This window comes from Leucoraja erinacea, unplaced genomic scaffold (genome assembly GCF_028641065.1).
Source record: "Leucoraja erinacea ecotype New England unplaced genomic scaffold, Leri_hhj_1 Leri_73S, whole genome shotgun sequence".
NCBI classification, from domain to species: domain Eukaryota; kingdom Metazoa; phylum Chordata; class Chondrichthyes; order Rajiformes; family Rajidae; genus Leucoraja; species Leucoraja erinaceus.
This window is the reverse complement of record NW_026576663.1, coordinates 237,903-263,112: the sequence shown is the minus strand read 5'-3', so window position 1 is coordinate 263,112 and position 25,210 is coordinate 237,903. Positions and strand designations below refer to the sequence as shown.

Sequence of the window (25,210 nt, the reverse complement as noted above, 5' to 3'; positions counted from 1 at the left end):
GTAATTGTTATATGGTTATATGGTTATATGGTAAGACACCCAGCAACTGGTGATGTCCATGAAGTGCAGACTTCAAGCCACTCCCTCTTCTCCCCTCTTCTATCAGGCAAAAGGTATAGAAGTGTGAAAACGTACATCGCCAGATTCAAGGACAGTTTCTTCCCAGCTGTTATCAGGCAACTAAACCATTCTACCGTAACCAGAGAGCAGTCTTGAACCAATATCTACCTTATCGGGGACTTTTTAACTATCTTTGTTTGGACTTTCGAAGGTACACAAAAATGCTGGAGAAACTCAGCGGGTGCAGCAGCATCTATGGAGCGAAGAAAATAGGTAACGTTTCGGGCCAAAACCCTTCTTCAGACTTTGGACTTTGCTGGCTTTACCTTGCACTAATGGCTAGTTTTCACGGGGCGACTTGACGCAAGATGTAGCCAGAGTGGAGTGGTCGTGGTCCAGCACGATATCACACGATATAACGGGGGTAGAGTAAAGAGTTCCCACGGTACTCGGCAATTCTGTCATTTGTGCGAGTGAATTGTCCGTCTCCCGATCTTTCCCGAATGAACATCGTGGACTGTAGTGTAGTTAATCACGTGGCACAAATGATGTTATTTTGTTGTCACACACTATATTTGCTTTTTTCACCCGAGCTCTTTAATGAGCTGAAGAATAATCTGTGTTTTTTTAGACAAATGTTGTTTGGTAACTAGAGATAGTTTAGCTCGTCACCCGACCAAGAGGTTTATTGTGGCTGACCCATAAGGCTTTTTCCTCTCCCTCGGTATTCCTTATTGTGTCGATGTAGATCTCTGATCAGTATCTGATCACCAGTGAGCGGTACCCAAGTTGAGTAGGCTGACAGAACATTTCTTTCATTGTGGTGAAGACCTGCCAGGAGCTCCAGTACAGTTTTGTTGTAGTTGAATGTGTAATTCCTGTTTTGGAAAAACAGTGTCCCTTTTCTTGATGCTCCTCAGGTATGTTCCTTAGGACATGCGACGGAATGCTGTCATCAGGTTGATAGCGCTGCTGACCCAAACACAGCAGTGGTCTTCCCAATTTTGCAATTATTTTAATGACCATATCGAGGATCACTGGGAACCATGCCTGTGGACTTGGTCCACTGTAATTTGCGTAGTACCCGACTGATGAAGCCATAGTACCTATTGAGGAGGTAGAAGGAAAGGAGAATTTAGAGATTAGATTTCCCCCACCCTTCAATACGTGGGAATGTCTCCATAGCCACTGCCTTGAAATTGGTTTCATGTGACGTAAGTTAATACGTGGTAATTTGATTGGATATAAGGAATCGGTATCTGGTGTCCATATTGCTTAGTAATTTCAGCAAATATTTTTGGTTTAAATGTATGTTTACAGTATTTAGCTCACCTGATAGGTGAGGTTACTGATGGTCAAATATGTTTGATGACATACGGTTACCAATTGTTAATAAATTGTCACCTAATATCGATGTTCCCTGCCCAAGTGGTTTGGTATATGCCACCACTGTGATGTTGTTAACTTATAAATGAACATGCAAATTTGGTGGGTTACTGAGCAAATGCTTCACTAGAATACTAAGTTAATATATAACACGTTTAAGTCAATTTGCATAGGCACTAAGTATTACAAGCTCAGTAACACATCAAGACACATAAGATGTTACTCAAAACAGGTGAAGAGTACAACCATAATCCTTCCTGCCGATAATTCCATGATAACACTCCAGATTAATCCATATGCCCCCATATCACAGGTATGGATATAGTTTTGAACACTAGTATCTCAGCTCGTAGGAAAGGTACAATGTTCAGTAGCTGGTAATGCTGCTACTATCCCAATACTTTGCCACGTAGTTGATTGGTGGTTAATGTTACCATAACTGATAGTCTTAATGAATACCAGATGACAAAGTTGTGGATGGTCACGTAATATCTGAATATATGGCAATGCCCGCTAAATGTCAGTATCTAATGCAGCTAACGCTGTATCACAGGATAGTGTGTCGTTAATATATAGACATGCCATGACGGATGTTTCTTAAGTGTCAGGGCTGGTTGATACAGGATGGCTTTGACTTAAATGCCGCAATGCTCATCATGGTTACTCCATCCAGGTAATTGCGGTATCTGAAACTTATATGAGAAGGTACTGAATAGTATGCATCTTCAAGGTTGATGTCTACCATAAAGTATCTTGGTCCCATGGTAGTAGTTACAAATCCCATGAATGGGTATACCTGGTGAATACTCAAGTGGTTTATCAATGATGGTGCGACATTCACCATCGCGGGAGGGTAGACCCCTTGGGGTGCTTGATAAATTGATGGCAAGATATTGTATATAACTACCAAAGTGCTAGCTTCCTAACCAGGTGTGATTCACCCACCCCTTGTTAGTACAACCCTTCCCCTTTATGTGGTGGTAGGAACCATACTTATCTGTCTTTATTGCCGCTCATGCGGGCTGAGGCGGGCTCTTCACGTAGTCACTCACGTGACTCCGAAGTAAAATTTAGTAATTAATGGTGGAAAATTTGCTTGGAATAGAGAGGTATATTTTCTAGTCACATAGACTTCAAGGTATTTAAAATTTTCAGTGACAATTCTAAAGGGAAATTTTTGGAGATGTGAAGGGTCCTGAGCCTTTATTGGCATAATTTCACTTTTATTCCAGTTTATTCTATACCCTGAGAAGGAACCAAATTGTTCTATAAGGTTTAGTATATTTGGGATACTGACTTGAGAGTTGGTAATATATAAAAGTACATCGTCTGCATATAACTAAATCTTGTTATTGGTATGTTTAGTATTATAGCCGTGAATGCCCGGATGTGTACTCATACTTTCTGCTAAGGGTTCTATGGCTAGGGCAAATAGCATAGGTGAAAGAGCACAGCCTTGTCTATTACCCCTGGATAATTGAAATTTAGGTGACAGAATTTGAATAGTCAATATTCTGGCAGTCGGATTGTTATATAACAACTTTATCCATGAGATAAAATTTTCTCCTAGTTGGAATTTTTCCAACACTGTAAAGAGATAGACACTCTATTTGATCAAATGCTTTTTCTGCATCTAAAGAAATAATTGTTAAGTCTTCATTTATCGTTCTGAGTGAGTATATTATATTAAACAGGCGTCTTTCTAAAAGAATGATTAACAAAATATTGGCAGTGTCTGATAAATTTTTTTCAGGAACAAATGCCGGCAGTATTTGCACCATTTAAAAAAAATGCCTTTTGCTGCCTAATAATTTCTTCTGTTTCCCCACAGATGACAGTGTGGCTAAGGAATCTAAAAGGGTAAGTGTGTGTATTGATATAGCCTGTAATTGTTTGATCACATCACGTTTTAGAGTATCTGAGCAAATTAAAATAGGAAGAACATTTGCTGAGGTTTTGTATTCCTCTGAACTGCAGAAAATTTAGCAAAAAAATACTGTTTTACCTGATAAAATTACTGTGGACATTTCTTACCAAATGCCTAGTTTTATAGATTGGTAGTATATTTTAATGAATGAAAGATACTTTATGATCACGAGAAATGACTTGTTTGCACACCCAGGTACTCAAATGAGTCGCCACATATAGATCACTGACAAAGTTACAAAGTATCCCATTTAGTCCCTAATGGTTCCCCTTTGTTCTTGGCGGTCCCCGGTCCCGGTCCCGTTCCCCCCCCCCCCCCGGGTCCTCCTTTGTTCTCCGGCACAGAATCTACTTTCTCAGATTAATTATTTTCTACTTACCCTACTGCGCAATCTTCTCGTGTAATCCTCTGGGTCTCCTCTTAAAATAATTTAGTGACAGATTCTTTGGGTCGGAGAGGCCCTCCGACTGCCTAGACGCTTCTGTGTCCCCAGTGGCTTCCCGTTTTTACGTATTACAAACACCAAGAATATAAAATATAAAGATAACTAGACTAAGTGGGACCCGTTGGGCCCCAGCTAGCGGGACGGCTGGTCACCCAACGGTGGAGAGGTCATTCCACCTCTCCACCAATTCCAATATTGCTCGCCAGTGGGGGGGGGGGGGGGGGGGGGCTTTCTGTTGCCCTAGTATGGATGATGTGGGCCGAAGTTACTGGTTTCTAGAGGGCTAGTATAGACATAGTGTGTCGAATACTTAGGCTGGCAGCTCAGTCACTGAGGCCTGGCAGTACAGTCACTCGTACCTGGCAGGCTGGCAGCTGAGAAACTGGCAGAAATTCTGACAGACTGTGAGAGAGAAGGGGGAGAGGATGGACTATGTATGGATTATTGTGGTGGAAGTTCAGTGACTTACAACTGGCGGGCTGGGAGTTAACGGACTCGCGGCTTGTGGGACACAGACAAGACACACACACACACCTACCTGTAGAGGCTGCTGGTGATGTAGAGGCTGAAGCAAAAACGGGGTTTCAACAACATCCAACGAACACATTCACCATAGACAGTGCACATGGCGCCATCTTTACGTTCCCCTCTGGGTGAGCCACCACACTTCCAGGTTTTATAGTCCCTCCCCCCTGCCGCCAGCAGAGGGAATGGCGAGATTTTTTAGAACATTAATATCTCTCTAATTTTTCATCGATGGGAAAAATCCACCGGTCCAGTCCAGCGGAGGGGGACCCTGAGCGAGGTGGCCAAAAATGACGTCCGTAAGTAGCGGCGTTCTCTCAGAAATCACATCGCAGTCAAAAGTGGTCAAGATCTTACTTTTAGTAATATAGATAGATATACTCCTATATTACCTCCCAATATCCTTTGATTCTGTTAGCCCTTAAAGGTACATTTAACTCTCTCTTGAAAATATCCAGTGAATTTGCCTCCACTACCTTCTGTGGCAGAGAATTCCACAGATTCACAGCTCTCTGGGTGAAAAGGTTTTTCCTTATCTCAATCATAAATGGCCTTCCCCTTATTCTTGCACTGTTACCCCACCAACATCGGGAATATTTTTCCTGCATCTAGCCTGTCCAATCCTTTAAGAATTTTAGATGTTTCTATAAGATATCCTCTCATCCTTCGATGTTCCAGTGAATATAAACGCAATCGATTCTTTCATCATATGTCAGTCCCTCCATCCCGGGAATTAACCTGGTGAACTACGTTGCACTCCCTCAATAGCAAGAATGTCCTTCCTCAAATTAGGAGACCAAAACGGCACACAATACTCCAGGTGAGGGGTAATCATATTGTGTATAAGATCATGAGAGGAATAAATTGGGTAGATGCACAGAGTCTCTTCCCCAGAGTAGGTGAATCGAGGACCAGAGGACAAAGGTTTATGGTGAAGGGGAAAAGATTTAATAGGAATATGAGGGGGGTAGCTTTTTCACACAAAGGGTGGTGGGTGTATGGAACAAGCTGCCAGAGGCAGAGGTGGACGAGGCAGGGACTATCCCAACATTTAAGAAACAGTTAGACAGGTACATGGATAGGACAGATTTGGAGGTATATGGACCAAACTTAGGCAGGTGGGATTTTAGTGTAGCTGGGACATATTGGTTGGTGTGGGCAAGTTTGGCCAAAGGACCTGTTTCCACACTATCACTCAATAACTTATTTTAAATTTAATAGAACGATGGTCGCTAATACAAAAGGCTTGTGCACTTACATATCAGTCACTCGCCCTTCCCAATTCCCTAAGAGTAGATCAAACTTTTGCTCTCTTCCATGTAGGGTATGTGCATATTGTCTGAGGAGACCTTCCTTAACTATTAACAAATTCCACCCTGCCCAAGGGTTTGGCACTATGTTAGTCCCAGTCTATATCAGGAATGTTTAAATCCCCTCTTATGACAACACTATAGGTCTAGCAGCAGCCTGCAATTTCCTGGCATATGTTTTTCTAATACCCGTTGATTATCTGGAGATCAAAAGTAAACTCCTGACAAGGTGATCATCCCCTTTTTATTTCTCAGCGCCACCCATATAGCCTTACTGGATGTACCATCAGTAATATCATCTCAAACTACTGCCATGATGTTCTCCTTAGTTAATAAAGCAACTTTAATAAAGCAAACTCCTTTTTCTTTACTCATGCCTCTGTCTTGCCTGCAGCACATGTACACTGGAATATTAAGCTGTCAGTTCTCTTCCCCTCTTAGCCATGTTTCCGTAATGGCTACAACGGCCCAGTTGCTTGTAGCTATTCATGCCCCAAGTTCATCCGCCTTACTCGTCAGGCCTCTTGCATGAACATAAATGCAATTGATTACAAGTCCTTCATTGGATCCTGCCATGTTCCTGTCTATAATGTCCACTGAACTTGTTTCATCAATTTTCAAGCTGAATTGCAACCTCTCACTGACCTCAGTCCTGCATTAGAACTCGCTAATATAACCATATAACAATTACAGCACGGAAACAGGCCATCTCGACCCTTCTAGTCCGTGCCGAACATGTATTCTCCCCTAGTCCCATATACCTGCGCTCAGACCATAACCCTCCATTCCTTTCCCGTCCATATAACTGTCTAATTTATTTTTAAATGATAAAAACGAACCTGCCTCCACCACCTTCACTGGAAGCTCATTCCACACAGCCACCACTCTCTGAGTAAAGAAGTTCCCCCTCAAGTAACAATGTTACAACATTTTGAGATTTTGTCTGCAATTTATCCCATCAGATAAAGCATAAAAATAAGTTTAATTTGACACCTAATTCACTTTCATATCTCAAGTATTTAAAAAGTTATGGCCATTTTCATACTCGGAAATTAGCATCTTGTTCCCTATTGATTTTCTATGGATATAACAAAAAAGCTGTGATCGTGGACAGTCAAAAGCCCATAACTTTCTTAAAAATTAAGAGAACTGAATGCCATTTTCAGTTCTCATAGATTGAAGCATTCTGAAACAAACATAAAATAATCTTACTTGGATGATCTGAAATTAAAGCATATAATTAGTTAGTTACCTAATTGTAGCTAATTACAAACTTCAATTACTAGATCTAAACATCTATCCATTTCTTAATAAATGATTAACATTTTTAAATAGCCTAAGTGTCCAAATAATATTCACAAATAATTCACAATAAAACATGATTTTTAAATCTCATTTACATTAATTTATAGGCCAAATGGAAGGAATTTAGTGTTCAATTGCTGTCAATTAGAGTCAATTTAAACAGCTTTCTAGTGGGATCCTGTGAACACGCTGGTTTAGAATGTTCACATTGCGGTAGATTTGTGCCCTCAAATGCCCAGAAAAATACTGCGGGATATAATGGGCCCAAAATTCGCTACTCGCAACTTTAAACTTTGTATAAAGGGATCTTAAGAAGCCCTTATTAACGTAAAAATAAACAGCCTACCTTCTGTTTTCCCCTGTATGAGATCTGGCTCGTTGTCGGCGGTCGGGGGTTTAGAGGTTAATTTTTAACCTACTATAACAAGTAAAGAAAGCCCTTAAAACTAATAATAGCTCAAGCAAGGGAATCTTCCAGTGATTTTTCGTTAATAGTTAACTAGGCTGAAAAACCACGATTTGAACAGCCTAGGGAAAATCGCGTTTTAAACCTGCCCCCCTCGAAACGGTGCCAAAATCGCGCACACGGGCTGGGACAGATTTTCAGCAACGCTTCAGGTACGTTTTGCAACGTACCTACCTCATGTTACCCCTAAACTTTTGTCCCTTAATTCTCAAGTCATGTCCGCTTGTTTGAATCTTCCCTACTCTCAGTGGGAAAAGCTTATCCATATCAACTCTGTCTATCCCTCTCATCATTTTAAAGACCTTAACCTTCTGCGCTCCAAAGAATAAAGCCCTAACTTGTTCAACCTTTCTCTGTAACTTAGCTGCTGAAACCCAGGCAACATTCTAGTAAATCTCCTCTGTACTCTCTGTGCTGTAATCTAATTTAAAACCAACCGAGTAGCACTTGCAAACCTGTCCGCCAGGATATTGGTTCCCATCTGGGTCATGTGCAACCCATCCCTCTTGTACAGGTCACCTCTGCCTCAAGAGATCCTATTGGTCCAAAATCTGAATCCTAAACCTCTGCACCAACTTCTCAGCCACAAGTTATTCTGCCCCATTCCTTTTCTTACCTGAATCAAAATCAAAGTCAATTTTATTCGTCACATGCACCCAAAAGTGCAGTGAAATGAATTTGCCAGCAGCGATACACTTAAAAAGAACACGCAATACACAATAAGATTTAAACATTCTTCACTGTGGTGGAAGGCAACAGCCAATCCTCCTCTTTTATTCACCCATGGTCGGGGCAATAAACCCTCCATGGTCGCCGCTACAGATGGCTCGATGTACAAGCCCTCTTGTCGGGATGATCAAACACACTCCGCGGCTTGGAGGTCCCGATTTGGCACTTTCCTGCCGGAGACTGCTGCTTCAGGATGTTATAGGCCGCAGGCCGGCAGTCGGAGCTCATCTCAGACTCCGGATGGCAAGTCCACACCCTGCCCGCTGCTAGAAGCTCCGCAGACCACAGCCCCATTATGCCAGTCACCAGGCCACCAGGTTCGCCCACTCTCCAATGGAAAAGGCCACGCTGCGCCCACTGCTGATGCTCCGCGCCCGACTCCAGGAAAGGTCGGTCCAATCCATGCTGTTAAGCCGCGAGGGAGGCGACATAGAAAGTCACATCTCCTTCGAGGAGGCGACTGAAAGCGGTTCCCCCCTTTACCCCCCCCCCCATCACCCCGCACACATATGTCCTTTGTGCCAACATGCACAATGACTACTGGCAATTCGTCCTCCCCCTGGAACTGTCGTGCAGCCACTTGGAGCCATCCTGGACCGTAACATCAAGGAGGCAACACATCCTGCAGTCTTGATTGGTGCCACAGAAACCACTGTATGTCCCAATAACTAAGGACTTTCCTATCACTATGGCTCTGCCTGACTTTACCCTTCCCCATTGTTCTTCAGAGGCAGGCTGGTGCCACTGACGTGAATGTTGCTGCTGCTCACCCCTGGCAGGTCATCCTCCTCACCAGTGTCCAAAAGGCTCTACCTGTTTGAAGGAGAATGGCCACAGGAGTCACCAGTACTCTATGCCCACTCCATTTCCTCGTGGTGAACCATTTGGTCTCTGCCTGTACCTTAATTATACAATGCCCTCCATAATGTTTGGGAGATAGACCCGTCATTTATTTATTTGACTCTCTATTTCATAATTTGAGATTTGTAATAGAAAAAAAATCACATGTGGTTAAATTGCACATTGTCAGATTTTAATAAAGGCCATTTTTATACATTTGGGTTTCAACATGTAGAACTTACAGCAGTGTTTATACATAATCCCCCATTTCAGGGCTCCATAATGTTTGGGACACAGCAATGTCAGTTAAATAACAGTAGTCATGTTTAGTATTTTGTTGCATATCCTTTGCATGCAATGACTGCTTGAGGTCTGCCATTCATGGACATCACCAGTTGCTGGGTGTCTTATCTGATGATGCTCTGCCAGGCCTATATTGCAGCCATCTTTAGCTTATGCTTGTTTTCAGAATCAGTGTCACACTTTATTCGCCAAGTATGTTTTGTAACATGAGGAATTTCATTGGCCAGGTCAGTCATACAATTAAAAGCAACAGATCACTCAAAAAAACACATTTTAACATGAACATCCACCACAGTGACTGCTACACATTCCTCACTGTGATGGAACGCGAAATAAAGTTCAAGTCCTTCTTTAGTCCTTCCTCGGTAGTGGGCCTCGAGCCCCCGTTGACGTGATGATCTTAACTCCTGTAGCTGGCAGTGTTTGGGCCCTCCGTGTCGAGGCGCTCTGCTCCTGCATCGGGGCATGTCAGCTCCCTCGCGCTGGACAATCGAACCTCGCGTCGGGGCTGGTCGAATCTACCGCGACGTTCGGGCTCTCGACTCGGCCTCACCGAGACTGCGAGTCCTTGGTGTTGGTTCCGCGGTGGGAGTGACCCAGGCAAGGGATCAGCTCTGAGGAGGCCTCCAGTTCCATTGATGGTAGGCCGCAGAACCCGGAGAATGTGATCCGAAAATTGATCACATCTCTGGGAAGGTAGAATCTGAAAAAAGTTTCCACCGATCCCCTCCCCCCCCCCCAATCCCCCCTCCCCCCACATAAAACAAACCGAAGAACATTAAAATAAACTTTTAACGCACTAAAAAATAAGAAAAACAAAAAAAATACGGATAGACTGCCAGTAGGGCAGCCAACTCCCCGGCGCCCCTGGTGGTCATTGTGGGGGCTAGTCCCCTTCAGTTTTCTCTTCAGCATGTAAAAGGCATGCTCAGTTGGGTTGATTGACTTGGCCACAAGAATTGACACTTTTTTACCTTTGAAAAACTCCTTTGTTGCTTTAGCAGTATGTTTGGGATCATTGTCTTGCTGTAGAATGAACCGCCGGCCAATGAGTTTTGAGGCATTTGTTTGAACTTCAGCAGATAGGATGTGTCTATACACTTCAGAATTAATTATGCTACTACAATCAGCAGTTGTATCATCAATGAAGATAAGTGAGCCAGTACCTTCAGCAGCCATGCATGCCCAGGCCATAACACTCCCACCACCGTGTTTCACAGATGATGTGGTATGCTTTGGATCTTGGGCAGTTCCTTCTCTCCTCCATATTTTGCTCATGCCATCACTCTGATATAAGTTAATCTTCATCTCATCTGTCCACAAGATCTTTTTCCAGAACAGTGGTTGTTCTTTTAAGCACCTTGGCAAACCGTAAACTGGCTACCCTACTTTTGCAGCTAACCAATGGTTTGCATCTTGCAGTGTAGCTTCTGTATTTCTGTTTATTAGGTCTTCTAAGGACAGTGGTCACTGACAAATCCACACCAGACTCATGAAGAGTATTTCTGATCTGTCTGACATGTGTTTGGGGATTTTTCATTATTGGTGGTTATTATGGAAAAGCTTTTCCCACTGAGAGTAGGGAAGATTCAAACAAGGGGACATGACTTGAGAATTAAGGGACTGAAGTTTAGGGGTAACATGAGGGGAAACTTCTTTACTCAGAGAGTGGTGGCTGTGTGGAATGAGCTTCCAGTGAAGGTGGTGAAGGCAGGTTCGTTTTTATCATTTAAAAATAAATTGGATAGTTATATGGACGGGAAGGGAATGGAAGATTATGGTCTGAACGCAGGTATATGGGACTAGGGGAGAATATGTGTTCGGCACGGACTAGAAGGGTCGAGATGGCCTGTTTCCGTGCTGTAATTGTTATATGGTTATATTATTGTAGAGAGAATTATTCTGTCATCAGCTGTGGAGGTCTTCCTTGGCCTGCCAGTCCCTTTGCGATTAGTAAGCTTACCAGTGCTCTCTTTCTTCATAATGATGTTCCAAACAGTTGATTTTGGTAAGCCCAAGGTTTGGCTGATGTCTCTAACAGTTTTATTCTTGTTTCACTGTCTCACAATGGCTTCTTTGACTTTCATTATCACAACTTTGTTGCTCATGTTGATAAACAGCAGTAAAAGTTTCCAAAGGTGATGGAAAGACTGGAGGAAGACTTCTTCTACTTCTTCTTCTTTGGAGTTTTACAGCAGCCGGCATCCGCAATGTTGCATTGCTGCCACCTTCTGGCTTCATTCCACAGTACTCATGTCTTTATATTAGATCCTTTTTATAAGCCCAAGAAATCAAACAACAACTTTATTCCTTTTCCTTTCCCTCCACACTCTAGAATGCTCTTTACTGATATTTCTGTCAATCCAATTTTCCTTATTTCAATGATCATAAATCCTCTTTCTGTCTCATATCTCCTACATGCAACTAGGGCATGCTGAACTGTTTCTGGTTGATGGCATTCCTCACACAGCCCAGTAGGCTGGAAGAAAGACTAGGTGCTGAGAGCTCTCTTATACCTGCATTAAGGAGACAATTAAACACACCTGAGCAATTACAAACACCTGGGAAGCCATGTGTCCCAAACATTATGGTGCCCTAAAATGGGGGGACAATTACAGCTGTAATTTCTACATGGTGCAACCAAAATGTATAAAATTGGCCATTAATAAAATCTGACAATGTGCACTTCAACCACATGTGATTTTTTTTTTCTGTTACAAATCTCAAATTGTGGAGGCAAATAAATAAATGATGGGAGGTACACAAAAATGCTGGAGAAACTCAGCGGGTGCATCAGCATCTATGGAGCGAAGGAAATAGGCAACGTTTCGGGCCGAAACCGGTTTCGGTTTCGGCCTGAAATGTTGCCTATTACATCAGTCTGAAGAAGGGTTTCGGCCCGAAATGTTGCCTATTTCCTTCGCTCCATAGATGCTGCTGCACCCGCAGAGTTTCTCCAGCATTTTTGTGTACCTTCGATTTTCCAGCATCTGCAGTTCCTTCTTAAACAAATAAATGATGGGTCTTTGTCCCAAACATTATGGAGGGCATTGTAATGTGGTGGTCATACTTATCGATGAAACTCTAATTCCTGAGGACGATCCTGAGGCCGTCCAGCAACAGATCTAACACACTCTGTAAGGAGCTGCACCTGGGCACACATCTCAGAGGTGTAGTCATCAGTGACACCAACAGTTTCCATGATACTGCAGGAAGAGCATTCCACCATTGTACCTGCCATCACTAAATGCACTTAAACCCTGAGGTAAAAAAGCACAACAATCACACACCAGAAACAGTAGATCATATTGTTACTTACTGACACGCTCTACTCAGCCTTTTTTTTGGCCTCTTCACTGAAGTCTCTTAAGCCAAAGCTTCATATTTGTCCTCAACACAGCCACTCTCCCAACATAGACGTTCCACTACACCTTGCCTTTTATTAGCTACTCAATAAGCTAATCAGTCCGCCTAAACCTACCTGTTATACCAGTTGCTAACACCCTCCCATTCCCACACTAACCTTTCTATCCTGGGCCGCCTCCGTTGTTAGAGTGAGGCCCAGCGCAAATGGGAAGAACAGCACCCTATTTCGCTTGGGCAGCTTGCACCCCAGAGGTATGCACATTAACTTCAAGTAACCCTCGATTTCCCTTTCTCTCCATCCCTCCTCTTTCCCAGTTCTCCGACCAGTCTTAGTCTCTGCCTGTATTTTATCTGTTTGTTTTGTTGTTGTCTTCTCCCAGCTAACAATGGTCTATTCTACATTTTTCTTGATTTCCATTCCCTTTGTCCGGTTTTCACAATTTATACTTCCTTATCTATGTATCTCCCTCTCCCCTGACATCAGTCTGAAGAAGGGTCTCGACCTATACAGACCTATCCTATACAGAGCTGCTGCTTGTCCCGCTGAGTTTCTCCGACATTTTGAGTATACCTTCTAGCTAATTAATCTGCAGCCTTTTGAAATCTGCTGCTGCTGCCCCAACACTGAAATACACTAACTTAACCAATCCAATGGCGTTTGAAATTTCCTGCTACTACTCCAATACAGAAATACACTGACTCTGCCAATCCAATGGCTACCTATATCAGCCGAATCAAAATATAAAATCCATGTTACTTTGTTATGCAATTGCTCGCCCCTACACCCCCCCAAAAAAAATTGCCTCAGAAATATGAAACACATTTTAAGGCCCGTAAAATTCTAAATTACACAATCAGCTTGTGTCCATAAGATGTCCAGAAAATTAATGTTAAAAAAAAAGACAGTGCTAGAGTAACTCAGCAGGTCACTTTACTGAAAATGAGTGTGAACATATAACCAGATTTTACTTCACACTTCTCTAAAGTATTATTTTTATTATTTTGTATTGACTAAATCTTAGTCAATTCAAGCCTTAAAAATATATCACATAACCAATAAAGTTTAGAAGTGAATGCTAAAAAAAATCATAATGAATTACAATTCACCATTTTCCAATTAACCCAAATCTTAAAATGATTTTCAGTTGATTAAAAATCTTGAATTATATATACTATATAATTACAATATCTATATCTATATCTATCTATCTATCTATCTATCTATCTATCTATCTATCTATCTATCTATCTATCTATCTATCTATCTATCTATCTATCATTATATAAAACTCTGTGGCTGCCGACTGTCTGTCCGGCTTCCGTCTGGCTGCCGGCTGCCTTTCTTCCTTTTGATTTGTTTCCATCGTGTGATGTCACAATGCCCAATACACTCCTTCCTATCAGCTTCCAACACACTTCAAAATAAAGTTGCAAGACAGGAACACTCTGAACTTTTCACCTCAATGGAATATCACAGCAAGTGCTTCAACAGGAGGGGGAGTGCCAATTGGTACTGCAATTGGAATTGCTGCAGCAGGCAGCAGGTGTAATTGGGATTTTTTTTTAATCCACTGCTGAGGGAGGCAGGGGAGTGCTGCAATCTTACATTTGGGAATGGCTTCAGTTCCGTTGGAAGAGACGGGTGCATGGTGCAATATTGGGTTGGGGGATCACACCATTGGGGGAGCAGACCCAACGATTCTGCACTTGGTCTAGTTATTATATAAATGTCTGTGGCTGCTGCCTGCCGTCCGTCCGTCCGTCCGGCTGCCTTTCTGCCTTTTGATTCGTTGACGGCTGCTCCTTCCTATCAGCTTCCAACACACTTCAAAACAAAGTTGCAAGACAGGAACATTCTGAACTTTTCACTGCTGCAGCAGGCAGGGGAGGTGCAATTGGAATTTTTTTTTTAATCCACTGCTGAGGGGGACAGGGGAGTGCTGGAATCTTACATTTGGGAACGGCTTCAGTTCCGTTGGAGGAGACGGGTGCATGGTGGAATATTGGGTTAGGGGATCACACCATTGGGGGAGCAGACCCAACGGGTCTGCACTTGGTCTAGTATAATACTAAAAGTCTCATCTTGTTTGATTGTGAGAACAAGGAACTACGCCAAAACGGTACACAATAGCGGGAAAATGTTTGCAGAATCTTACTCAGCTTTTTCCCATGGTCGTTAGTATCGGGTTTCTTCACAGTTGATGTTATATTTCACGTTATTGATATTTAAAGTTTAAAAAAAGCCAACTAATAAAATAAAATAATAATTGCCTGTGAGAGTGAGACTTTTCTAGCAGCTTCCAGTGATGTTGTCACAATGCCATCTCACAGTCGTCTAATCACAATGGGATCTCATTTACACAAGCTGCCGTGAAGATCCTGTAAACCGAAAATGACATCACAATAGCATCTCAGGCACACGCTGCAGTGAACATTCCAAAAACCGAAAATGACATCACAATGAGTTCTCTGATGCGGATCTCTGTTGTAAGGAGAGGGATGTAGTGGGGGAGATTTGAAAGTTTTAAAGTGACATTTAAAAGTTGGATTTCCTCAAATCTGCACTGGCAGTTAGGCAGTTGTGACATCACAATGCCCTACCGGCTACAATGTTTCTATCCCAAAACACTGAGTCCTGCCCAGCAAAGTTCAATGATTAAATTTGGATAACAAAAGATGACCTTGTTGGTGGCACCTACATCTTAGTGCAATTGCATTTTTTTTTTTTTAAGTTTAAAATGAACTGCATAGTTGGTGGATATGGGTGAACGGTGCAATATTGCATTGGGGGAACGGTTTGCATTGGGGGAATGGGTGAGTGGTGGAATCTTACGTTGGGGAACGGGTTGCGTTGAGGGACCAGGCCTCCGTGTGACAGGGACCAACGGGTAAGTGGTGGAGTCTTACGTTGGGGAATGGATTGCATTGGGGGACCAGGCCTCCTGTGGGGGCTATGGGTGAGTGGTGGATTATTGCATTGGGGGAACGGCTTGCATTGGGGGAATGGGTGAGTGGTGGAATCTTACGTTGGGGAACGGGTTGCGTTGAGGGACCAGGCCTCCGTGTGACAGGGACCAACGGGTAAGTGGTGGAATCTTACGTTGGGGAATGGATTGCATTGGGGGACCAGGCCTCCTGTGGGGGCTATGGGTGAGTGGTGGATTATTGCATTGGGGGAACAGGTGCGTGGTGGAAATGGGTTGCGTTGGGGGAACGTATGAGTGGTGGATTATTGCGTTGGGAGATGGGGCCCAACAAGTCCCACTTGGTCTAGTAATCTATAAAGCACTGACAAGTACTTGGCTTTGACATTCTTCATTACAAACTAATATTAGATTTTTGGGCATAGCAATTAGTACTCTGCAAGATTTAATTGCTACTGCATATTTAAGTACAATTTTATGATCAATTAAATGTTTTGCATACTTAGCTATGGCTTTGATTTTTTTATGATTATAAGTATTGAAAAGACACTAATTTTCAAAAGCAATGCATTATTTTCTCTAATTTACATAGTACTTGGACAGCAACATGCAGTCAGTGGTTCAAGAGTTAAATACCCACATAGAAAAGTATGATGATCTTGCCGCTGATAATAAACTAGTTATCTATGAATTATCCAACATCATAAAAACAGGTAAGGAATTAAATCCTACAAGTGGATAGTTATACGGGATTTCAATTAGTCTTTAAAAAAAAAAATCCGACAATGTCATTTATTTTTTTCTTTTCCCTTCCTATTTCTATGGACTATTTTTTTCTCTATCCTTGTTGTTTGAGAAGTCTATATTTGTACACAGCAACAACCATGTTCAGAAATTATTAACATTGCAAGGTGTGCAGAAAATGTGCAGTTTGTTCAGTCCACATTTATTTCAATTTTTTTAATTTCCGTCATACCACCATAAAACTATACAGTATGATTCTCTTCTATCAGATTTGCATAATGTATCTATCTTTATTTTAATAGAGGGTGTTTAATATGTCGGTAAAATATTTATTGAAATTTGAATTTATATTAGAACAATTCAATTGATGGTTGGAACTGCTTATCTGCTTGAATGGATCAATAGTGAAATGAAATTAACATTATAGAGAAGGAGAATTTGGGAAAATTGGGTGGGGGAGGAGGACGGGGAGAAGGGTTAGTGACAATAGTTACGAAAATAGATAAGAAATCAATGACTCTAATAGGGATTCCAAGGGATGGAAAAACAAATATGTTGACAGTCATATAAAATATATGATAGCGATAGAATAATCATGAAATGTGTCAGTCAGCCATTCTACACCAGAATTCTGTCTCTTTCCTCCTCCCCCATTTAAGTAAACTGTCGTGAAGAGTTAATGAATAGTTAAAGGAGGTGTAGTTTTGGCAGCATGTACAAAGTAGTATGCAAGAACTCCACTGGGAAAAATATATTGCTGAAACAGAGAAACGGAGAAACAAAGGAAATGCAGATGCTACATCTCTTTTAACTTTTCATTAAAAATAATGAAAAAAAGACAGTGCTGGAGTAACTCCATGGGTCAGGCAGCTTCTCTGGAGATTTTTTTGCAGTAGGAGGAGAAGGGATTAAGCTGGAAGAGCGGGATGGGCAGGAGAAAGCCTGGCAAGTGATGGGGGGTACAGGTGAGGGAGTTTTTTGATCGGCAGATGGTTGGGCAATTGCCAGGGACGAAAAGGTTAGATAAATTTCCCATTGTTTAAGAAGGAACTGCAGATGCTGGAAAATCGAAGGTACACAAAAATGCCGGAGAAACTCAGCGGATGCAGCAGCATCTATGGAGCGAAGGAAATAGGCAATGTTTCGGACCGAAACCCTTCAAATTTTCCAGACTGATCAGATATATCGATGGACACTTTGGGAAGTTTGAGAAGAAATTGGAGGATTGGCTGAGATATATAATCATCGAGTTATGTGGGTGAGGTGGGGGAAGAATGGAAGGTGGCTAATGATGTGTCATTTAAGAAGGGCAGCAAAGAAAAACCTGAGAATAATAGATCAGTAAGCCAAATGGGCGACAGGAAAGTTACTGAAGAGGATTCCGAGGAATAAGATATATGTGCACAGATAGACACAAAGTGCTGGAGTAACTCAAATGGACAGGCAGCATCTCTGGAGAGAAAGAATGGGTGACGTTTCGGGTTGAGATATGGGTCTCGGCCCGAAATGTTACCCATTCCTTCTCTCCAGAGATGCTGTCTGTCCCTTTGAGTTACTCCAGCATTTTGTGTCCATCTTCGTTTTAAACCAGCATCTGCAGTTCCTTCCAACACAAGATATACATACATTTCTTTAAAGGCAGGAGTTGATTAGGGATAGTCGCATGTTTTGTGCCTGAAAGATCATATACAGAGTCAATGGTAGATAGAGCATCATTCCAGGGCAAGACTTGGTTAGTGAACAATGGGACTGTGGGGAAACTGCTAGAATCAGTTATTAAAGATGGGGTAGCAGCACATTTGGAAAGTGGTGAAATCATTGGACAAAGTCAGCATGGATTTATGAAAGGTAAATCATGTCTAACGAATCTGGTCTGTAATTCCCCGTTTTCTCTCTCCCTCCCTTTTTAAAAAGTGGGGTTACATTAGCTACCCTCCAATCCTCATGAACTACTCCAGAATCTAAAGAGCATACTATTGAAGGGTCAATAATACCGTTCCATCAGAATAATCATTCTTGTTGTTTCTGGTTCCTGCCCGCAGCCTCACTTGGAAATGCACCAGAAATCTTCTCTTGCAGCACTATTGCTAATTCCTCCCACATCATAAAGGCACCCCCCAACCCCCCAACCCCCACCACCTGTCCTTTACCTGTACCCGTATTACCCCTGTAGCATCTGTACCCTAGGAGATGTATGTCCAACCCCTCGCACAGTCATATTTTTGTTATGCCTATAATATCCCAGTCTCCTGAACCAATCATGCCCTCAGTTCCGCCGCCTCATCAAGTCTTTTGCATTGAAATAATTGAAATTAACCACTGGTCTCTGCTTTCTCTACGCTGTACTCCTGGCTGTCCAGTCTACTAAACCTGCTCTCTTTGAGTATAATATTGGCCCCAACTTCTCATCTGCCTTTTTTTGCCTTTTTTTATCTGCTTCTTTTCTGCTCTTGTGCCCATACCATCACCCAGGACAATGGTCCCCCTCTAGTTCACGTCAATCCATCTCTATGATCGGAAGATCCAAGATCATCTTCAGCTATGTATTAATCTGGTTTATCTTTTATTTCTGCCTTCACTACCACATGGCATTGGCAGTGATACAGCTTTATTCCTTATTTTTAACATCTTTCCTCACTCCCTACATTCATCTTGCAAGACCTTGTCCCTTTTTCTACCTATGTCCTAAGCACCACAACCTATGGCTGCTTACCCTTTCTCCTGAGAATGTGCTGCAAGCACTCGGAAACATTGCTGACCGTGGCACTCGGGAAGCGACACGCGGCGTTTCATTTGCAGCCACAGGATATATTGAGTCTCTTATCGCTGTGGCTCTCTCTGACTCCACAATTCCATGCTGAGCCTCAGCCACTCATGGTGACACAGATCTTACTGCTGTCTTGAAATGTCATTCCCTCAACAGTGTCTAAAAATATATTCCTGTTAGTGTAGGAAGGTAAAAGAGAGAACCGTGCACGATGTCTCTACATCCTTTACCTTTCCTAGTGATGAGCCAACTATCAGCAACCTGTACCATAGGTATGGCCACCTCACTAATATTCCCATATGGTTCTCTCGGTATCCCAAATGATCTTGAATATGTCCAGCCCCAATTCCTTAACCCTGTCAGTGAGGAGCTACAGCTGGGTACTCTTCCTACAGGTGTAGTCACTAAAGGCAGCTTCCTCCCACATTTCACATGTTTAGAAATTGTTCAATAACATTGAAATTCAAAAATAAAATTCAATCTTATCTACAAAACATTGTTAAAGCCAACGTGGTAACTATCTATCATAATTATTTACATGTTTCTGCATTGCAATAACAATATCTCTGTTGCTCTTCACAGCTACCAATGCGGACTCATTTGCGCTTTATTTCGTGGGAGAATGTACCAATGTGAGTACAGCTCAACACATGACAATCTAAAAATGAGAACTTAGAGGATACAGTAGTATTTTAAAGCCAATGGCTACATTCTCTTCCCATGGCAATATGACAGCAGCTAATTTTCTAATTGATGCTACCTTGCACGTTGGAGTTGAAGAATAGAAGTAAATGCAATCCTAAATCTCCTTTGGTCAGGAAGCATCTGAGGAGGGAATGGACAGGAATGGACAGATGACGTTTCAGCTCAGCACTCTTCAGACTAAAGGTGTCCCAACCTGAAACATCGTCTGTCTACTCCCTCTACAGATGCTACCTGACCCACTGAGTTCCTCCAGCACTTTCTGTTTAGTTCAGGATTCCAGCATCTGCAGTTTCTTGTGTCTCTTAAATCTTCTTGGATGTTTGTCATATGAATTGTTTACATGTTAGCCTGCATAAGTTAATGATCCTTATTATTCTGTAACCATTTTACAAAGTAATTGTACTGATATAACTTTCATCTTTATTGATTTTAAGAAGTGCTTTCAAATTTGGAGAGCTATTTTTAGTTTGGATTTAATGGGGAGAAACCTTTCTAAAAAAAACCCTCCACAACAAGGCAGATGTGATAGAATTACTGCTGTTGTTCATGAATTGCAGATTTAAGCTATTACATAATTTTGACAGAAATTTAGCTGCATATGTATGCAAAATAGATATTGGTAATTTAAGGTACGTTTATATGCAACAACTTTGATGCCAAGTCATAGTCCACCGAGTCATAGTCCACCGATGCCACGTCTACCGAGACATGGAGATCAGGTTTGACTAAGTGCATGGCGCATCACATTGTCAACGTGGAGATATCCTGTTCAGGGAGATCCTATCCTGATCTCTGTTCAGGTAGAAGTGGGTCTGCTATTGAGTCGGAGATCAAGGAGTGCACTACAGGGTGTCCACTCTGTCAGTCCTCGAGTCCTTATTGCTGAGTTTAGTGGTAACCCTGGCACCACTATCGTAATATGCTACTCCCCTCACAACAGCAGCCCTGAGGCCGAAGTGGACCAATTCTACCCTGTCCTCCAAGTTGCAATGGAGCGAGTACCTGCGCAGAATTTTCTGGCTGTGCTCGAGGCTCGAGGGGGGGGGGGGGGGGGGGGGGGGGGGGGGGGGGGGGGGCGAAGATGTGACTGGGAGAAAAGACTCATCTCCGTCCTGGTAAGTGACTGGGAAATGGTTTTCCCCTATTCTCCCCCACCACCCCACATAAAAAAGACTAAGAAACGTTTAGAACATACTTTTAGACACACAAAAAATAACAAAAAGGGTGAAAGGACCAACAGCTGCTGGCGAGGCTGTCACTACGATGGCGCTACCCGAGAGGAACATGGATAAATCGTTGCTGAAGAATCATTGATGAGGTGAAGAATAACAACCTGCTGGCCGTCCTAACCATCATAACTTCAAGAAGGCATTTGACTCGATTCATCGATGCGAAATGATGAGGATTTTGAATGTGTGCAGGTAGGACATCGAAGGATGACAAGCCAAAGCCAAGAAGCCGAATCTACATCACCCCGAAAAGCCAAGATACCGAATGGACTCCGAAAGGACACGAACCCGAACGGACACAACGCCGAAAGGATACAAAGCCAAACGGACACCACGCCGAAAGGACAATACGCAGAACGGACATGACGTCAAAAAGCCACCGAACGGACATGACGTCTCCGGGGACGAGATTTGTCCGAGACCTTGTCTGCTATTGGTCCAGACCCCTGCATCCATCACATCACTGGCCGGGTGAGATGGGAGGTGGGGTGAGGAGCTTGAGTTTGCGTTTGTAAAATGGTGGCAGTGACTCCAAGCTGCTGCTATTGCCACAGAGGCAGTGATGTGCATCACTGGATGGGTGGAGACAGGAGGGTGGGGGAGAGGGGAGCTTGAGCTTGCGTTTGTAAAATTGTGGCAGTGACTCCAAACTGCTGCAATTACCACAGAGGCTTTTCAACGTAACGTTTGTTTCCCGTCAGAAGCCGAAAAACAATCTGACGGCGAACGGACATGACGTCAAAAAGCTGAAAAAAAATCTTATCGAAAAGTAAACAATTATAAATTTCTTCGAACATTGAAAAGCTGTAAAACAACTTTACATATCGAAAAGGAAACATATATAATTTTGTTTAATACCTCAGGCAGAGGTAAATATTAATCTTATTTAGACTTATTTACTTTTAGTCCCTCAGGTAGGGGGACAATAGTAATCGACGTTTACTTTCTGAGAAACCTTTTAGTTTGACAGTACATTTTGTTAAAGCAGCACTTGGTGGCAGAAAGCTCCTTCTCAGTGGTTACACATACATTGTGGACAAAAAGGATAATGAAACCACATACTGAAGGTGTGAGAAATGTAAAGAGTGTAATGGTAGAATTAAAACTATAAACGATACCGAGCAGCATAATGCTTCTAATCATTCACACACTCCTGATGGTGCTCATAATTGTGTTTTGAAAGTTTTGGACAGTCTGAAAACTCGAGCTGAGCATACTGAAGAGGTTGTAATTAGCAGTGTAATTAATAATATCACAGAAGGATTACAACTTAGTGTTGCTGGAGCCCTGCCTAAGAGAGAAACACGAGGAAGAATGGTAAGACAAGCAAGAAATGTAGACACGAGTAAAGATTTGAGTACAACACGAGAAAACTTTTGAATGCCTGAAAATACCACTGTCTATTGTTTTATCGACAGAGAAGATTTGGAAATTTTATCCAAAAAAAACATGGTTTGGCGACGGCACATTTGACTCTTCCTCCCATGGAAAGCAACTCTATACTATACATGCTATTATTTCACAAAGCAAAACCTTGCCATTAGTGTATTGTGTAACATGCAACAAGGAAAAGCGAACATATGACGACTCTTTGAAGGAAAAAGGAGTTTAGGTTCCAACTTCGATAACAATTGGCTTTGAAAAAGCAACAATTAATAGTATAAAAAAAGAATTTCCCAAACACGTCAATTTTTGGTTGCTCATTTTGGCCAATGTCCATGGCGAAATATTCACTCGTGGATTGCAACAATGGTATGCCAAGCCTGACAACGCACTTCTCATTAAGCAATTACAAGCTCTTGCTTTTGTCCCCGCTGAAGATGTTCAAGAGATATTTGATGAATTGGTGCATTCCTTAAATGCCGAAACTGAAGAAACGTAAAGTGATTTTTTTTTAGTTTATTTCGAAAGTACATGGTTAGGAGTAGTTCAAAGAGGGAGTCGAAGGGGACCACTTTACGATTATGAATTATGGTCAGTCTACACTCGAATTCAGGATAATTTGCCAAGAACAAACAGTTCTCTAGAAGGTTGGCATCAGGCCTTTAAAAAGAGACTAAAGGTCCTGTCCTACTTGGAGATTTTTTCAGCGACTGCCGGCGTCGTATCAGTGTCGCCAAAAGATTTTGAACATTTCAAAATCCAGTGGCAACACCAAAAATGTTGCGACGCTTGAAAAAACACCGCACGTCATAACGTCGTATAATTTTTGGTGACCTGATACGTGAGTCTATGATGCTGGCAGTTGCTGAAAAAAATCGCCAAAGGGGACAGGCCCTTTAGTGTAACTCATCCCACAGTGGCCAAATTACTTAAAACGATCAGAAGTCCTAGGCATCAAATGAAATATTAATTGAGCAGGCATCTACAAGGATTGACATTTCAAAGCCTAACAAAAAATATGCTACCATTAACAAAATAATAAAAACTTTTTTTTTTTTTCTTGGTTCTTCGTTACTTGGTCCTCCAAAATATTCCAAATGGAATTTAAACTGGAGGTGGTGAAGGGAGGGATTATTTGCAATTCTTATAATAAAGGATTGGCTTTCCTAAGAGCCTTGGCTTACAATTTTTTTAATTGATTTTTATTCCTATTCCTATAAGTTTGTTGCACCTTGTTACATTTTTAAATAGTTCAATTGTTTCATCTTGTTACATTTTAAAATAGTTTAATTGTTGTATCTTGTTACATTTTAAAATAGTTAAATAATAAATTTGTTCGTGTATTCTTGCAGCAAATATAGATTTTTTTTTAAGTGTTTCAGTGTTCCAGACCTATTCATCATTTCTGCTTCATGTGCGTTGGGCATCAGATTGTTTTTGGCTTAAAATCTGACGGGGAATGGACATGACGTCGAAAAGCCTCTGTGGCAGTCGCAGCAGCTTGAAGTCACAGCCACCCCCCCGTCAGCCTCTGGCCAGTGATGTGATGGACGCTGGGGTCTGGACCAATCGCTGACAAAGTCTCGGACAAATCCCATCCTCGGAGACGTCATGCCCGTTCGGCGGTTTTTCGACATCATGTCCGTTCTGCGTATTGTCCTATTGGCGTTGTGTCCATTCGGCTTCGGATCCTTTCGGTGTGATGTCCGTTCGGGTTTGTGTCCTTTCGGCTTCGTATCTGTTCAGTATCTTGGCTTTCGGCATTGTGTCCATTTGATATCTTGGCTTCCACTTCTTTGCTTCGACTTCTTATCCTTCGTCGTCCTGTCCGGGTACTGATTTTGAAGGCTTATGGTATCCCTCCTCGACCCCTGAGAGCCTTGAGGATATGCACTTGGGCACCACGGCCAATGTTGTCACCCCAGATGGCGAGAGCAAAGTGTTCGAGATCCTCGTGGCGGTCTTACATGGAGACACGCTGGCACCCTTTCTCTTCTTCATTGTCCTCGGCTATACCATGAGGCAGGCGGTCAAGGAACATGAGGGCCGTGGCTTCACAATCACCTCAAGGCGTTTGAGAAGAATCGGACCATTCAACTTGTCAAACCTCGACTTCTCTGATGACATCGTCATGCTGTCAGACTAGATTATGGAGTTACAGGAGCTGCTCGGCAGGGTCGAAACGGAGTGTGGGAAAGTGAACCACCACCTCAATGCCAAGAAGACTGAGTACGGTGGTGACCATGAGCCTCTCAAGACTGGTGACAGAGCATCTCTCAAGAAAGTGGAAGACTTCAAGTACCTGGGAGCGAGGATGCAGAGCTCCTATAATGACATCAAGGTCTGGAAAGAGCTCGCATGGAAAGCCCTCAATAACATGGGGGATATCTGGACGTCTACTGGGGAGACTTTAAACTAGAATGGTTGGTGCGAGGGACTCAAATAGAGAAAGCTAGTAGACAGAATGGGAGGCAGGAAGCAGAAAAGGGAAGCACTCGGACACAAGAGGAGAAAGAAGAAAAAAGAAATAAACAGAGAATAAGAGGCGGGGGGTTTCTTAAATGTGTATATTTTAATGCTAGGAGCATTGTAAGAAAGGTGGATGAGCTTAGAGTCTGGATAGACACCTGGAAGTATGATGTTGTGGCGATCAGTGAAACATGGTTGCAGGAGGGCTGTGATTGGAAACTAAATATTCCAGGATTTCGTTGCTTCAAGTGTGATAGAATTAGAGGGGCAAGAGGTGGAGGTGTTGCATTGCTAGTCAGGGAAGATATTACAGCAGTGCTTTGGCAG

The 25,210-nt window shown here is 42.4% G+C and overlaps 1 protein-coding gene across 4 annotated transcripts in view; it reads left to right on the top strand.

Annotated features, from left to right (window-relative positions):
• The window catches only part of pde10a (phosphodiesterase 10A), a 398,667-nt gene that overhangs the window by 215,208 nt on the left and 158,249 nt on the right, over nucleotides 1-25,210 (top strand). For all 4 annotated transcript variants that reach the window (XM_055631370.1, XM_055631369.1, XM_055631372.1 and 1 more), the window contains 3 exons: nucleotides 3,278-3,306; nucleotides 16,179-16,299; nucleotides 19,680-19,729. In XM_055631370.1, coding sequence (XP_055487345.1) covers nucleotides 3,278-3,306; nucleotides 16,179-16,299; nucleotides 19,680-19,729 — 200 coding nt within the window. The remainder of the gene's footprint in view (nucleotides 1-3,277; nucleotides 3,307-16,178; nucleotides 16,300-19,679; nucleotides 19,730-25,210) is intronic.